Source organism: Melospiza georgiana, chromosome Z (assembly GCF_028018845.1).
Source record: "Melospiza georgiana isolate bMelGeo1 chromosome Z, bMelGeo1.pri, whole genome shotgun sequence".
Classification (NCBI taxonomy): Eukaryota; Metazoa; Chordata; class Aves; order Passeriformes; family Passerellidae; genus Melospiza; species Melospiza georgiana.
Window position 1 is genome coordinate 62,940,742 of NC_080465.1, and position 15,914 is coordinate 62,956,655.

The following is a 15,914-nucleotide window of genomic DNA, read 5'->3' on the forward strand; positions in this document are numbered from 1 at the left end:
CCTTAATGGTCAGGAAACTGTTTAATGGGAATGAGGATAGAGCCCTTACAGTAGATTTGTGGAAATCTGTGAGGGTGGTCAGGGACAGATGAGAATATCAGTGTCCTGTGTATATTTGTGTGCAGGCAGTGTTCTCTACTGTGCAATCCAGCAAGAGGAGATGTAGGATAAACAGCCTGTGGCACTAGGTTATTTTGTTAGCTTTATGTTTCTCTTTCATTGTTTGTTTCTGCCCTCGGACAAGAAAGGTTTTCAAAAATACTTGTTCAACTGTCACAAGCTTATTACCAATGTTATCCAATTATTTATGTAGAAGCTTTCATATTACATTTTTTTTCCAATACAAGCTCATTGTATTTACATGGCAAGAAACTGAACTTGCCTGGCAAGTGTCATTTTAAATCAATCTGTTTTAAATGACAGAAGCTTGCAGATGTTCTAATTTTGGCTTACTTGAATTCTTGATGCGTTTCTGACTGTTTAGGCCAAAGAAATACAAGTCACTTAAAATCTAGTTTTATTTAAGCTAGCTATGAGTAATTTGGTCTACACTTAAAACATCTGTATTGAAAATCCCTGAGACAGTCAAAATGGTTTTCCCATCCCCTGTGTGGTCAGTCCTTGGCTTACATGCTTATATGTAAGCTCATTATTTGCATAACTGACTGAAAAGTCAGGCTCCCTATCTTGTGTGAAAACATCTTGACTGCTTTTTCCTGTCAGGTCACACTTTTGTTTCTAGTGTTCAAATTATTTTTTTATTTTGTAATACTTGTGTCACTGTGAAGAAGTTAAAACAGTAGCTTCTCAGAAAAAAAAACCATGTCAGACTCCACTATAACTGTTCTTCTTCTTTAGGAAATTGAACTTTGAATGTGTCTAAGTGACAGACTGACTTTTGTGTCTACACAGATTTACAGTGTGTCATTTAAACTAGGAATATTCATTAGGATGGAAAAAGTAAATTACCTTGCTGCAGAGGCATAGCTTGCTTTTAAGTCACCAGTTTGGACTATTTGCATATTTTTCTTCTGTTTGGCTGATCTGGCTCTCTAATTGAGCAAGATGTATACATTCTGGGATAAGCAAGGAGGAAAGAAAACACACAGAACATATAGGGATCCAAGGGAACATATAGGCATCTTCTTTTCTCCCGTTCTCAGTCCATGTCCCACCAAACCTTCTATGGCAAGCTTCCCACTACACTGAAGGTACCTTACTGCATGTCCTTCTATTTCTTCTCCTCTAAAAGCAGATTAACTTTATAAGCGTGTGAGTTTTAATTCCTTGTAGAGTCGCTGAGTGCTAAAGATGAGAAGTCCCTTCTACCTCACCCAGTATCTGCAGCACAGCCCAATGCGGTGTCTTAGCAGAAGCTTGCTCAACCGGCCGTTTTCATCTGGCATTGCTCATACCTCATATCGTCCAGGATAAGTGCTAACAAAGGATTATTGATATTTTGAGACTGAAGGCCGGGACCATTGATTAGGCACTGCAAGATAAACAAACCAGCTTCTAAGCTGGGGCAATGGTTTGGAAGGAAACTGACTCCCTAGCCGTGTCCTGTTATTGGAACAAAAAGAAACATGAGAGATATGTTTTATTTTTCGTAACACGGGCAACAACTGCCTTCACTGGATAGTGTTTTTAATTTAGCATCCAAAATAGTATGAGAGTCCAGGAATCTCTGTTACCTAGCTTGACACAATCAGTATGTTGTTCATCTGCCATGCTTTATGACAAAAAAAGCTCAGCACAAAGAATCCCCTATTGTCTTCTCCAAGGCATGAGATAAAGTCATAAGATTTTATTTTGGAAAAATTGACCAAGCAAATATTTTAATTCAAAACAAGAACAAATGCAAAGCAACGTGAGATTAGTTCTATTGAGACTGCAGGAAGGATTCAGAGATCTGACTTAGTGTGAAAATGAGTAGTTTTGTAAATCCAAGTTGATACAATTTTGGTAGGTAAAGTTCAAATACTCAAATGTTTTGCTTTATGACAGAAAAGTATATTTAAAACAGAAGAAGAGTGAATAAATTTGACCTGTGAATAAAAATGTTCTAGTCCATTGCTTAAAATTAAATCAAGAATGTAACAACAAAATAAAATGAGGGGACTGTAACAATTTCAGTAGATTTGCTATAGCCAGTACTGAAAACTCTGCACTCACAAGTACACGCTCCCAAGTAGAAGACTTTGTAATTTCATCCCTGAAATTACGGAGTTTGCTCATGGCAGTGTGTCCCTCAACACCACAAAAATCAAGTGGAAAACTAGTGAAGCTTAAGCTACAGATGGCAAAGCTGAACAAGTCACTGAATCAGATCAATCCTTTAGTTGTACAAAGATTACTGGTTCAATGGTCTTTGAGAGACCACAGTTATAGTTGCGATGCTTTTTAAATGGAGGGCTTTCTCCAGGACCCAATGGGTAGTTACATACCTCGTATGGAACAAATTACTGCAATCTAAGAATAAAGAACTTTATCCTGCTCCCAATGAGGTCAGTACTAAAGCATCGCTTAAAACATGACTCCACAGTGTGGAAATGTTATTTCACAAATGGGGACTGACTTCACTCTTACATGCGTGGTTTTCTGAAGATTCATGGATTTAGGGCTATAATATGTCTTTAGTTCATTACAAATGTTCACCAGAATACATTTATTAAAATTTTGGCCAATGGTATTCACCCAATGTCAGTATCTTATTTTATGCTTATTTTATGCTTTTTCCCAAGAGATGCTACTGTTTTTAAGGGATTGCCCCTGTGTCCTGACAATGAATTTATAAAGTATGAAAAAGTTTTTGTTCTGTTAAACCTTGAGGCTAAGATACAGTTCCACAGTGGGAAGAAAAGAACAAAAAAAGGTGTGAGGTTTAGGCCACCATATGCTGAGCAGTTTTGCATTCTGTGCAGGGGCACTCCTTAACTCCATACCAGTGGTAGTTTACAAGACAGATAATCAGTAATAATCAGGCTTGGGAGCACTGAATTGAAGATTTTCAAAAATTGCTCCTCCCTGGGCAGCATAATGCATACACCCTTCCAAGTTTTTGGTGTAGTTCCTGTTATTATAAGCAAATGAGTCAATAAATACTACATAGCAAAACAAACTGGCAAAATACCATGTAAGTACCATACTGAAAGTATTACCGAGGCTACTAGATGAGAACGTACTAAATAATGCTCTAACAACTTTTGAATGCCATTTTGTACCCATGTGAAACTTGTCAGTCTGCATTTAACCTCAAATATGCAACTGAGGTGTTGTCCAGAAGATTAAACAGTTAGAAGTGACAGTAATCCATCTGCAATCACTAGAATAGAACTCAACACAAAGGAATTGTTTTGAAAAACTCCTCCTAAATTATGGTCATAACCCCAGTGGTCAGACAGATGGTTTGGTGTAGTTAGGACAAGAAAACCGCCAGCAGTGTTTTCATAAAATAAATCCTAATGTGTCTACTGTAATTCAAAGAAATCTGTGTCAATTTTGGCAGAAGGGCAACTGAGAGTCTTAGAGTTTCTTTACATTTTATTTTACTATCTCATGAGTGACTTGTATTTTCCATGGCAGAATTAACATTTACTCAAATCAATGATCTTGGATGTTTTTATTAACCTCCACAAACTTAGATGAGCACTGTGAATCATGCATAACATTTCAAGTCTCCTCTGCTACAATGTCATGGCACTGAGTCATTTATGAATAATCCCATTGTGTGCAGTAGTTTGAGTTCCTCTCTATTATTCTTTGCATTTTGCCACAGCCTTTTTTGTCCATCACTCCACATTACTCCTTCAAATTTATTTTTCCATGGATAAAACCTCCTAGTTTCAGGATAAGATAGCTGAAGGTATTTGAGCTGTTCATGTTGGGTGTTGGGCAAGAAAAAAACACAGCCTCAGTGAGTCATGTTTTCAGAGACAAAAAAAATACTCTAGTAAAGTGGGAATTACATAGAAATATACATAATTTGCCTACAAAAGTGAGAAAATATTTTCTTTACATTGAAAACATACATTTAGTCCCCACTAGAATTGACATTTCAGTCATTGCCAGAATGTGCCAAGGCAAAGTGCATCCATTATTCCTGTTCTGTAGATTTTAAAATTATCTGTGCATTTGGAAAAAACACTTAACATTTCAGACTCTTAACAGTGCCAGGTTTTATACATGACACTTCCTTCCTGTATCACAGGTTGTCTTTGTTAGCTGGTGTAAAAGCTTCTGGGACTGTGGACTTGTGGCACTGGATGATGTATCATTGAGCCTGGGAAGCTGCCAGGCTGCTGGTAAGACCATGTGTATTTGTCATCCAACAGCTGCTATCCTTTTGAGAAGAGTTCATACACCTTCATTTTCCAAGCCTGTCCTACAGCTGACTTCATCCTGTTGTGGTTTCTTGTCTTTTCTTTTTTTTTTTTTTTTTTCCAATAAGTATTGCATAAATCCTATTTTTGCAAAGTAGCAAACATCCAGCAAGGACCAGTTTTTGCTCACAGGGGTACCAGCTAACTCCTAATAAATTTCAGTGACTCCAGAGCAGTTGCATATAGGTGAAAGGTCCTTTGAAGGCATTAAAATAAACTCACAGTTCAACTGAGTGAAAAGTAGTTTTCAAATGGTCCTTAAGAAGCCAGGAATGAACCCTGTGTTTTTCAAAACACAGCGTAATTGGTTTTTTTTAGGCAAGAAATATAGTTGTGGAAGGTCAAGGCACAGCCTCACCTCAGCTGCAGTTCTTTGATAAAGACATAGAAAAGCAGTCCAAGACTCCCACTGTAGTGAGAGAAACTGAATGGTTTTCAGCAAAATTTTACCCTCTGACATGCACAGGCTAACCTCTCTGAACTCACCAAACTTCCCCTTTTGTGGCTTTGTGAGGTTTGACAATACAACAATTGTATCCTGATTTTTAAAAAAAGTTCTTATGAGGCAGGCACAATCTACAATCCTGTTCCTCTTTGGAATAAAGCCATGCCTTTGCAATGATCCTAATAGCTTTTTAATGACCTATCTTGATTGGATTTTATGCATTCAGGCTAAAAAACAGAGAGAAGTCACATGTACAAAACAAGATGCCATTTTTCCAAACTATTTCCAACAGTTGTCTTGCTGTAATTTTTAAGTAATTGGAAAAGGAACCAAAGCTGCAGAACTGGTATTTGGGTGTAGAGTCATGCCATGGCTTGTCTCTGATGGCAGCAAAATAAATGCCTGAAAAATGCCCCAGAGGTATCAAGGCTTCCTCCTCTTCAAAAGGTGTAGGCAGCTCAAAATGTTTACTTCTGAATGACAAATTAGGATTACCTGACAGAAGCTTCCTGGCATGCACCTGAATTTTATCACCTTTTGTATGATCTAATAGAATTGAAATAATGAAAATACTCCAGTAATTGCAGCTCTGTTATGTATGTTGTAGGCTGCAGTAGAGTCTGGTGCCAAAGGAACAGAGGACAGCTAAATGTGGCATTGATTTCAGTTCACAGAAACTCCAGTCTTTGACAATGCTCATTTATTATGCATGTTATACATGCTGGGACTTATTAACCTGCTTGGGGTGCCAAAACAGTGAAGAAAATTACACTGGTAATTCTGTAACAGTTATAGAATCATAGAATTGCTAAGGTTAGAAAAGACCTCTAAGACCATTGAATCCAACCATTAAAACCAAAAGACCTCATAAGATCATCTGGTCCAAAACACTATTGTGAAGACTAATAAACTGTTTTAAAGAATCCTAGGACTAGTGAATCCTAGTTACTGAGCTAGACTAGGGCACAGATTTCCCCAAAGATGTGAAGAGATGTATATTAAATTTTATACAACAGTTTGAAGGTAGCTTGTATAAGCTTGTAACTATTGTAAGCATTGCTAGGTAGCTGTAATTGATGTCAACAGGTGAGGAAATGCAATACATTACTTGTGTAATCTTTCCATGTATCAGTCTAACGTATTTGAAGTTTTAAACTATATCCTCTCCTTACAGATTTGTTGCTGCCCACTCCTGGAGAATGCACTTTTGAAAAAGATGAGTGTGTGTTTACCCAGAAGAAGAGAGGTCGTGGGAGCTGGCACAGGAAGAGGGGTCCAACTCCCACTTCTTACACTGGACCAAAAGGAGACCACACTACTGGGGTAGGTGAGTTAAATTCCACATTGAACTTTCAGAACAGAGTTTGGCAGTTAATAAAAAGTATTAATTAAATATTTTAAATGATAACCCAGAAGATAGAGAAAGCTTTTGCTCTTCTATTCAGAAAAGTTACTAATCAAACAAAATAAGCCCATTACACAGGGAACTCATGCGTGGTTTTGAGAATACGACATTTAATCTCAATTATCTCTAGGCCATGTCAATAATTTGACTGTCATGTCCCAAAGTAGCCTTTTCCTTAGGAGATAAAAGAAGAGGATGACTGTCCAGATCTCACAGAAAAAGCTCCTTCCAAACTCCCGGTTTACATGAATATTCCCTGAAACTGACTTAAGACCTATTTTCAGTTAACGTGGATCATTAAGTAGTCTGAGAAGTGAGGCTGATAGCTTGACTTTAAAACTGAGAGCCTTTTAAGCATGGTCTGTGAATGATTATTTCTTAGTTCATTTCTTAGCAGCAAGCTGTGCAAGGGGTTGGGATTCTTCTGTATGAACCCCTTTGGGTTCAAACTTAGAAGAAAACATGAAGAATAAAAGAGATCCCACAAGCCTTTATCTTGAAAATGTGCTCCACAAGCTCACTAGTGCAAGTTCAAGTATTTAGGACTCCCATTAGCATGACGGCACAGAAAACTGCATCACCACCAACCACAGCCTAAAGCATACCCTCAGATGTACCTGCAGCTGTCTCAGAATTCCAATGAATCAACCTTTATCAGAATGCAATTCCTGGTGTAACAGCAGCTGTAGTATATTCTTCCTTTGTATTCTTTTCTGTGGCTACATATTCCAACAGATATAACCAAGTTTTAAGGGTTCAGGCCATGAACTGGTGGAAGGCAAATTCATGCCCCTCATTCCATCACTCAGATATCACCAGCTGGAGCAAACTGAAGTGTGTGAGAAGACTGAGGAGCATCCCCACATCCCATCTGCTGCATAAAGCAACTGTTCTGTTTCGAGATGTACGCTCTGCCAGCAGACAGTGAACTCAGATAATGCAGGAACTCTTCATGCAGTCCCAGTGTTCCCTTTTTGTGGTCTGTCCCTTTACCTGCCTGTCTGTCACCAGAAGTCGTGGGGGTGAGATTGCCTTCAGAGGGAGTGGGAATTCCCAAGGATCAGTTAGACAGGCAGAATGCTGAGAGCAGGAACAGCAGCCAGTGGATACTTGAGAGTACCTTGTGGTACTCAAGAGTCCTATTTTCTGTGCAAGCCCCTAGTGAAGACATCACCTCTCAGCAAGGTTTTAGTTTGGTGGTGAGCAGCAGTAAAGAGAGAAGGTGAAAAGGAACATTATCTACAGCTGTAGATCCATAATTCATGCTGTGTATTGGAGAATTCCCAGGCTGGTTTGTACCAAACCTAGTGCAATCCATTTCAAATACTTTGTTGTTCACTATGCATAGAAGTACCTTCAGTTAAAAATCAAAACCTAAAAGCATAATAAAATAACTTGCCTTTTTCTCTAAAGACTGAATCATATTATAAACTTGTTATAAAGACTAGATCTCTTGGCTTTATGAATTCAAACCCAGCGTTATTACAGCACACCATTATTACAGTATCTCAAATATTACAGTTCACAAATGCAGAAAGTCTGTGCATCATTAACAAAATAGTTTCAATCATGGGTGTTTTTTTTATATAATGAGTATATTGAGCATAATGAACTGTCCAACATAATGTATCCTACTTTGCTAATATTTACTTATGTCTTTTAAAGGATACTACATGTATATAGAGGCATCTAACATGGTCTATGGACAGAGAGCATACCTAGTTTCAAGATCACTAAGAGGAACATCTGGAAAACAGTGCCTGACATTTTTCTATCATATGTATGGAGCTGGGACTGGATTATTAAGTGTTTATCTAAAAAAGGAAGGGGATGATGAAGAAATACCTTTGTGGAGGAGGACAGGGGAACAAAGCATCTCATGGCTAAGGGGACTCATAGAATATGAAAGTGATACAAACTACCAGGTAAGAAAAAAAAGCAAGAAGCAGTCAAATTGGAATATTGAAATGAAGTATGTACTAGAATCCAAGTTTTGTATTGTTTAAAAAAAAAATTACAATAAAATGTTTAAATGTAGGTGGCATTGAATGGATACCTGAAGAACATGAAATAATGCAATATTTTACAAATGAAGTTAATGAGGGATTTATTAAAGACATGAATAAGTTGCAAGTAGGAAAAGAGTTATGAATTCAAATGTATTTAAATGTATTAAATGCTATTTTGAAGTACTTACATTTAGATGCTATCATTTTTTATCAGTAGTGGTAGGGCTTTTTCAAGATCATTTGTGTAATTTCTTTTCCTTCAGTTGTCTGTAGCCCTGTCCAGATTTGACACAGCTACTGAGCTGTGATGAAATGGCAGCTTCTTGTAGGATGATCTTTCTAAGGGGGCACCAAGGAGAAGGAATGATGCAAAGCCAGAGGTCTGTCCAAGGAGAGGGGAAAACAAAAGGCAGAGGAAAGTAGAGGGGAAGGGAGAGCAGAGGAGGGGATAAAGGGTATCCCTTGAATAGGTTGCATGGCTATTATTTTTTTCAGTCCTTCCACCACTTGGATTAATGAAAATTTGTGTTTCACTTTACAGATTATTTTTGAGGCAATCCGTGGTGTGTCAATAAGAAGCGACACTGCTATTGATGATATTCTGTTCCAGGCAGGACCTTGTTTGGGTAAGTTTCAAGATACTTTGTAAGAGTCACCTGAAATTCCCAGTGCTTGTTTGTGGGTGAGTGATGTTTCCCTTGAGTCTCCATTTGAATTTAGTATCAGGCTGCTGGGTTAGTGCAGAACTTTTACCCTCTAATAGGATGTGAGATCATCCTCAGAATCTCAGCTAGTAAAACCAATGGCTGTAAACTTTTTAAAAAACACATGACAATACCATTTAAATCCAGCATGCCAATTAAATTCTGCTGTAAGTATTCTTATGTATGACAAAAATAAAAATAATTACAGTATTTCTTCATTCTTTGTATTCCAGAAGTGGAAGAAATTCAGTTCTCATCAGGCTATCCAGACAGCTTAAATGAAATTGAGTATTAAATACAGTCTGCTGAAAGGAATGAAGCACATTGAAGAATTGTATGTTAGAAACTGCACGAACTGCCTGTTTTAAAGTATGATTTAAGTAAATACTGGTCTGGTTTGAATACACACCAATACATAGGAAAAACTTGGAGCACTCATGTTCCTTGCCTTTTCAATGAAATTATTGACTCAGGGCTTGTTAGACCATAATTTTTTGATACTATTTCCTCTTCTGCATGAGGTATCAGTTATTACATAAAGACTTCCCATTTTGCACAGATCATTCATTTTTAATTTTTTTAACGTTTCTGGTATATAAGTAAAAAGAGGAAATTCAAGTTGCACAATTGAAGTCCAATGTTGTGTTACCTTAAATCTGCATTCAGTGAATGTTTTGTGTTGGGGATAGAATGGATTTTTGTTAAAAAAATTATAAATGCTTTGAAATAACAAAGAAAATAGTGTTAGCTACTAGTATTATCCTACAGGTTAAGTGCAATTATTCTCAATGACAAATCTCTCTGGGAAACTTAATACTCTGCTGGCAATTTTTTGTGATAGTGTATTATTTTACTATAACAAATATATTTGTCAATAACAAACTCACTTCCAGTGTTCAGTATAATTCAGCATGAGATGTTGGCCTGTGGAATGATATGAAATGAAACACTTTAAAGCCATAGGTTTACTGGGATGAGAGTCTTGATGTTTTTGGATTTTTTTTATTAAATAAGTTTGTACACTCACAGAGAATGCACTTACACTTTGCCCAACCACAGATGTCTTGCATTTATATTAATAGGAAATTGAATTCACATCTTGTTAATTTTTAAGGTTTTATGTATTTGTGTGTAAGGTTTTTTTAAAATTTACTATAACTTCCTAATAAAATGAAAGTTTGAGTATCATCCTATTGCTCTGCTCTATATTTCGTACTAATCAGTGTAAGGGGAAAGAACTGAACCGAATAAAGTAGCCTGAATTCATTATTTTTAACATGAAGAGAATGAAATGTGTGGATCACATTACCTAAGAAGGCCAACAAAAAGTAATCTGAACTGCTGCAGGAAGCTATGTACTGAGTGGTAGAAATTATTCTTACAGCCACCATATCCTGATCCTTTCAGAACAAAGAATATGCTTTTCCTAACAGCCTATAAGGATCAACAGCACCTGGGATGATCTAGGCCCTTGCATCTTTTGTAAATTTTCATTTTGGTGGCAGAAACAATTGAAGAGAATGTTCAATGTAATATGTTCAATACTCAGGCATTTATTTAACCACACAGATTGAAGCCATTTTTCGGTTCCTAGAGACTCAGGAAGAGCCAGAAGGAATTGGTATCTTATCTGCCTCTCCTAGGTACCTACAGTCTCCCTAGCCAGCTGCTTATGAACACGTCTCTCTTGCTATTATTCAAAAACGAAAGCAAACAGAAATAAAGGACTGTTTCCAATGCATCAACACAATTTTACAATTGTTCTGTAAAGTGCATGTTTTGTTATCAATATTCAGCTCAAATTATCTAAGCAGAAAACAAGTGAAGATGAAGTGGTTCAGATAATCAGACTTGGTGGTTCTCTGTATGTAAATGAAATGAAGCATGAAGTACAACTGTTAGGCTCTATCTCTAAAGTTTTACATAACTCTGCCTCACTCCATCAAAATAATCAGATTTAGGCTGATAAAATAAAAGCCTAAATGAAGGACTCTAACCTGTTCTCCACTGATTAATTTCTAGGGACCTCAGTGCTACAGTGATTTTATCAGTATTACTGAAGGAAATACTTATCCACAAGGTGTGAAGCATTGTCCTGATGAGGGGAGGGGGACAAGGGGGGAAGCAAAAAAAGGTGGGGGAAAAAACTCACCAAAAAAACCAAACCAAAGAAACACCGAAGTTCTTCCCTAAGTAGGGAACATCACCTTTTCAATCATTTTTTTTGGCAGGAATTAAAGTACAGAGGGAAAATTTGAACGGTGGCTTTCATTTACTTCAATGTCTGATGAATATCAGTTCATAGAATAGGAAATTCAGAAACTAGTGAAAGAATGGCTACAAAACATTTGAAAATTGGGTATGGTGCATTAAGATTTCTCCACTAGCAAACTTCAGTTTTATGGTGAGATAAAAAAAATATTCTATTAGCTCTGTCCAAATCAGAAACTCCTCATGCAATTGATTTCTGCCCTGGAGTCATATTTATTTACTTTTTTTTTCTTCACTGCTGCAGTAGCTGTACCAGTACCACAGTGGGGCAAAGAACAGTTCTTTTGAGACTTGCCAGGCCTGTTTAATGTCGGAAAATTCTTCAAAAGCTAGTGAAAACCTTACAAGTAATTGCTTTGATCCCAGTTGTGTCACAATCTGTAAAATGGAAATGAAAAAAACCTTGAAAAGCAGGTAAATGCATCAAGAGGTAATGGGCTTGTATTTGATTGCCATAAATGTTGCTTTGTGCTGGACTGGAGCCCAGTTTATCCTGAGATCAGTGTAAAGCCCTTTTATTGTCTTCCTGTTCAATACCATCCTTATTTTAATATTTGTTTTATTTTTTAAATATTGACCCATTAATTTTCATTTTATCATTATCCTTAATAATTTCCAAAAAGAGGGGCCAATTCAGATCTCATTTACACCAACAGAAATCCAGAATAGCAGCTGTTATTAAATGTCATAGTTATTCTGTCTCTGTAAAGTAAATGAAATGGTATTCTGACTATGGTGTCACACCAAAATAAACCTAACACAAACTTCACAATAATGAATATTAATAAAGACATGTCAAGCCAAGCACTAAAAGAGCTGGCATTTTGTCCACCTGGATGTGAGCAGCGCTTGCCAGTGTGACTGCCCTCACTCAGGAGACGCAAAGGAGCAGTGGTGTAGGGCAAAGCCTGGAAAGAGCACGCTCCTCTGGCTGTGTGACAGACACACTGAGTCCTGTTCCATCTCTCATGTTTTGAGAGAGAAAACTTGACTCTGATCCCACCTCAAAAAAAAGACGAGCCGTCTGTTGTGATGGATTCCCCGGCCACTCAGGAGCTCTCCTGAGGCCTCAGCCTCGATTCCTGGCTCCGGGGCTCACCCTTGAGCTGTGTTCCCAGAAACACCCGGGAACAACTTCTTGTCTGACAGCCACTCGTGGAATGTTATCTACCCGACCCATTAGCCTGAATCATGGAATCACAGAATTGCTAGGGTTAGAAGGGCGCTCTGGAGACGATCTATTCCAACGCGCCCTGCCAAGGCAGGGTCATCTACACCAAGTGACACAGGAATGTGTCCAAGTGGGGCTTGAATGCCTCCAGAGAGGGAGACTCCACAACCTCCAGAGAGAGGCTGTTACAGTGCTCTGCCACCCTCAATATAAACAAATTCTTCTCTTGTTGAGGAAAGCTCTTGAGCTTTACTTTATGGCCATTGCTCCTCATCCTGTCGCAGGACACCACTGAAAAGAGTCTAGCAACCTCCTATTGGCATCCGCCTTTGCATCAATGAGATTCCCTCTCAGTCTTCTCCAAACTAAACACGCCCAGCCGCTCATAACGCTGTAAACGAACGCAGGGAACGCGGCGGTGACCGGCCCGCACGGGCAGCGGAACGCGGGGCTCGGCACCGCTCCAACCCGGCCCCCGCAGGGCGCTGCGCCGCGGCTGCCACAGCAACAGGGGCCGCAACGCCCCGCCCCGCCCCGCCAGCCAATGGGCGCCGGTGCTCCAGGCCAATGAGGAGCTTTAGGGCGGCTCAGTCCCGCCCCCCCCCGGGCAACTGGGCCGAGCGCGCGGCGCGGGCTCAGCCCCGAGGGGCAAGGAGGGGCGGCCTGGGGGAAACATGGCGGCGGTGTGGGAAAAGGGAAAAGCTGTGAAGCGTGGTGAATCCCCCTTCGTACCGGGCTCCATCGTCAGGATCTTCATGAAGAACTTCCTGTAAGTGAGCGGGGGGCGTTTCTTCCCCCTTGAGCGGCCGCGGCCTGCTCCTTCCGCCCCGCTGTAGGGGGGCCGAAGCAGCGCAGCGGGGTCGCGCGGGTACCGAGGGCTGGCGGGGGGGGCTGCGGAAAGCCATGTTCCAGGGAAGGTGGTGTCTAACTGGGCGCGGGGCGCTGGGAGACACTGCTGTGTGGGTTACGAGTCCCAGGGGTTGTCGGTGTCGCTTCCCTGGCAGCGCGTTCCCCGGTGCTGGGCAGCCTTGCCCAGAGACGATGGCTCCTGTCGGCCGTGCAGCCTCTGCGTGCTCTTCGTCTCTCAGGCGGGAGGCTGCCAAGCACTGGAGAAGGGGAGACTGCAGAAAGCCCTCGTAAGGCAGTGGCGACGCCTTGAGACCCATTAGGATGAAGAGCGTGTGGTCTTTGCACGTATTTTTTCCACCTGCTCTGTACTGCGAATACCATGGGTTTTGGACGTATTTAGACCAGCAGGAATCGTCGGACCATTTTCTTACGGCTCCATGCTAGCCTTGAAAATCTTCAGTAGTGTAGCGCATGAGTCACGTATTAGGTGTTAATTGAATCTTCAGAGATAGTAGTTAAATCCTCGTTAAGGGTTCATGTACCTGTTGCCCGATTGATAAATGACACAAAACTCGGATAAGTTTTGTGGGTGCTTTATTAAGTGCCCGGGGAACTGGGGGACTCACGTCCCAAAATCCCAGCCCCCCAAATTCACGTATGGGTGCTTCCCTCTTATACATGCGATTCACAACAAAGTCTCCAAGGAACAGTTTCCCCGTTCCCCTTGCCTAGCCTCCAAGGAACAGTTCCCCGTTCCCCTTGCCTGGTCACAGACCCCTTGTGATACATTCCTTGGTTCACAAACAAGATCATTAATCCTCTGCTTATCTTATTCTAAGAGCATTGTATGCTGCCTCTAGACAGGTTAGCATTCTTACTTTCCTGCACTAGTTTAATTATTTATTAAATCCCTAAGACTACCTGCTAGGTTACACACAAAACTCAACACACTTTTCAACGGCTACAAAACTGCTTTTTAACAAACCAGTTCACACACAACTCACTATAATTAAATATTTTGCTAAATTTCATTTCTTTTCCAACATTTCCCCCCTTTTGAGCATCCTTCAGTCCTGCTGCAAGGATGCTCAATCAACAGTATTGACAGTAACATCTTCATAACGAGGTGGGGAGTGTTCCTCATTCTGCCGCCCACGGGTCATCGCCTTCAGCAACCGGAGAGATCGCCTCTTTTCCTTTTCGATCACACCCAAGAGGCATCTATATACAATCCATATAGTCACTAAAAATACTAAAAACATTAGTACATACTGTATAGCAGACGTAATCCAGCCAGACAGGTGAAGCCCCAAAGAATCAAATACTGCTCCTATCCAATTATGCTGTGCTTCCCTTTCAATTTCCTTGGTTTTTGTTTCCACTTCTGCCAGTTGAGAAATATCTTTCTCAACTTCAAGTGTAACATTTGGAATGTGTACACAGCAATGATCTATTCTCCTACTCAGGTAACCACAAACTCCATGTTCCTTTAACAGTAGCAAATCCAATGCCATTCTGTTTTGTAGGGTCATTCTTGATGTAGCTTGCAATTGCAAATTTAGATCCTTAAATCCCTTCTTAGTAGCTGCTGCCAACCTTTCTGTCTGTCCTAACAAATTGTTGAGCATTTCCCTGTTTCGATATGTCGCTACCGGAGGGAATAATGACTCCAATATCCATCCAAATTGCACTCCTGAGCCAGGTTCATGCCACTGCTCCTCTAGGGATTCTTCCCTCTTTCTGAGTCCTTTCCTTTGGATCAATCTGTTCTGTTTCCAGTATGGACACAATGTGGGAACCCCTAGGGTGATTTGTGTTACTGATCCATCTAGAGGTAAATGTGTGGTCCACTGTCCGTGTCCCAACACCCAGACTAGATTTCCAGGGCTATGCACAGTAGTATATCTGCAATCTATAGGCCCATCCATGGACTCTCTGCTAACCGTGTGATCATACCCCCTACACTCGCATCCCCACTTTAATGCCATTTTCACCGGTACCAATCCAATTCGGTCTTCCGGTGTATCACATGTAAAAACCTCAGTACAATTCCAATCCTCTTTCTGCGGTCTGAACTCTCGGGAAGATGTAGACGTGATAAGGGCCCTGTGATAATGTGACTGATTCTTTACTCCTGACCATTGGATGCACCATTGTACTTCCCCAAGGTAATTATAGTGTTCCAAAACACTAGGTCCCTATAATGTCTTCCAACTATTCCAGGTGTCAAAATTCTGTGTGACATTCTGACAACTCATCTCATTTTGTTGGGATTTCGTTCTTATTCGTACTGTATTGCATGGCTCATCTATTGGGGTTGCAATTAAACACCTCCTGGTATTTTGAATCCAACCATAATGATTGGATTTCTTTTCACATTCCTCTCTAGTCATAGCCCGAGTGGTCATACACAAATCCCTCCATACATCTACTGGTTTGGGAACTGACTGGCAGGACCATGAAACATTCTTGAATGTTTCAGGCATTTTGGTTACTGGTATTATTCCCCAGGGAATTGGTTCACCTGCAGCCTGTGGCAATGGCAGGCAAGCTGTTATTTTAGTCACATTCTGCATGATCCCAAAATCTCTGATTAATCTTACCACTAAATTTTCCTGCTCAGTATTTCGTTCTATTGTATCATTAACCTCCCGTCTACTCCTACCGTGTCTCTGTAA

At 40.2% G+C, this 15,914-nt stretch overlaps 2 protein-coding genes across 3 annotated transcripts in view; both read left to right on the plus strand.

Moving 5' to 3' along the window:
- Positions 1–10,097, plus strand: part of MAMDC2 (MAM domain containing 2) — a 55,557-nt gene extending 45,460 nt beyond the window's left edge. The window contains exons 10-14 of the mRNA XM_058044563.1: positions 4,211–4,304; positions 6,002–6,154; positions 7,898–8,157; positions 8,783–8,867; positions 9,179–10,097. Coding sequence (XP_057900546.1) covers positions 4,211–4,304; positions 6,002–6,154; positions 7,898–8,157; positions 8,783–8,867; positions 9,179–9,240 — 654 coding nt within the window. The 3' untranslated portion in view covers positions 9,241–10,097. The remainder of the gene's footprint in view (positions 1–4,210; positions 4,305–6,001; positions 6,155–7,897; positions 8,158–8,782; positions 8,868–9,178) is intronic.
- Positions 10,098–12,997: 2,900 nt separating this feature from the next.
- The window catches only part of SMC5 (structural maintenance of chromosomes 5), a 49,800-nt gene continuing 46,883 nt past the window's right edge, over positions 12,998–15,914 (plus strand). For both annotated transcript variants that reach the window (XM_058043237.1, XM_058043238.1), the window contains exon 1: positions 12,998–13,156. In XM_058043237.1, the coding sequence (XP_057899220.1) occupies positions 13,062–13,156 (95 nt within the window). In that variant the 5' untranslated portion in view covers positions 12,998–13,061. The remainder of the gene's footprint in view (positions 13,157–15,914) is intronic.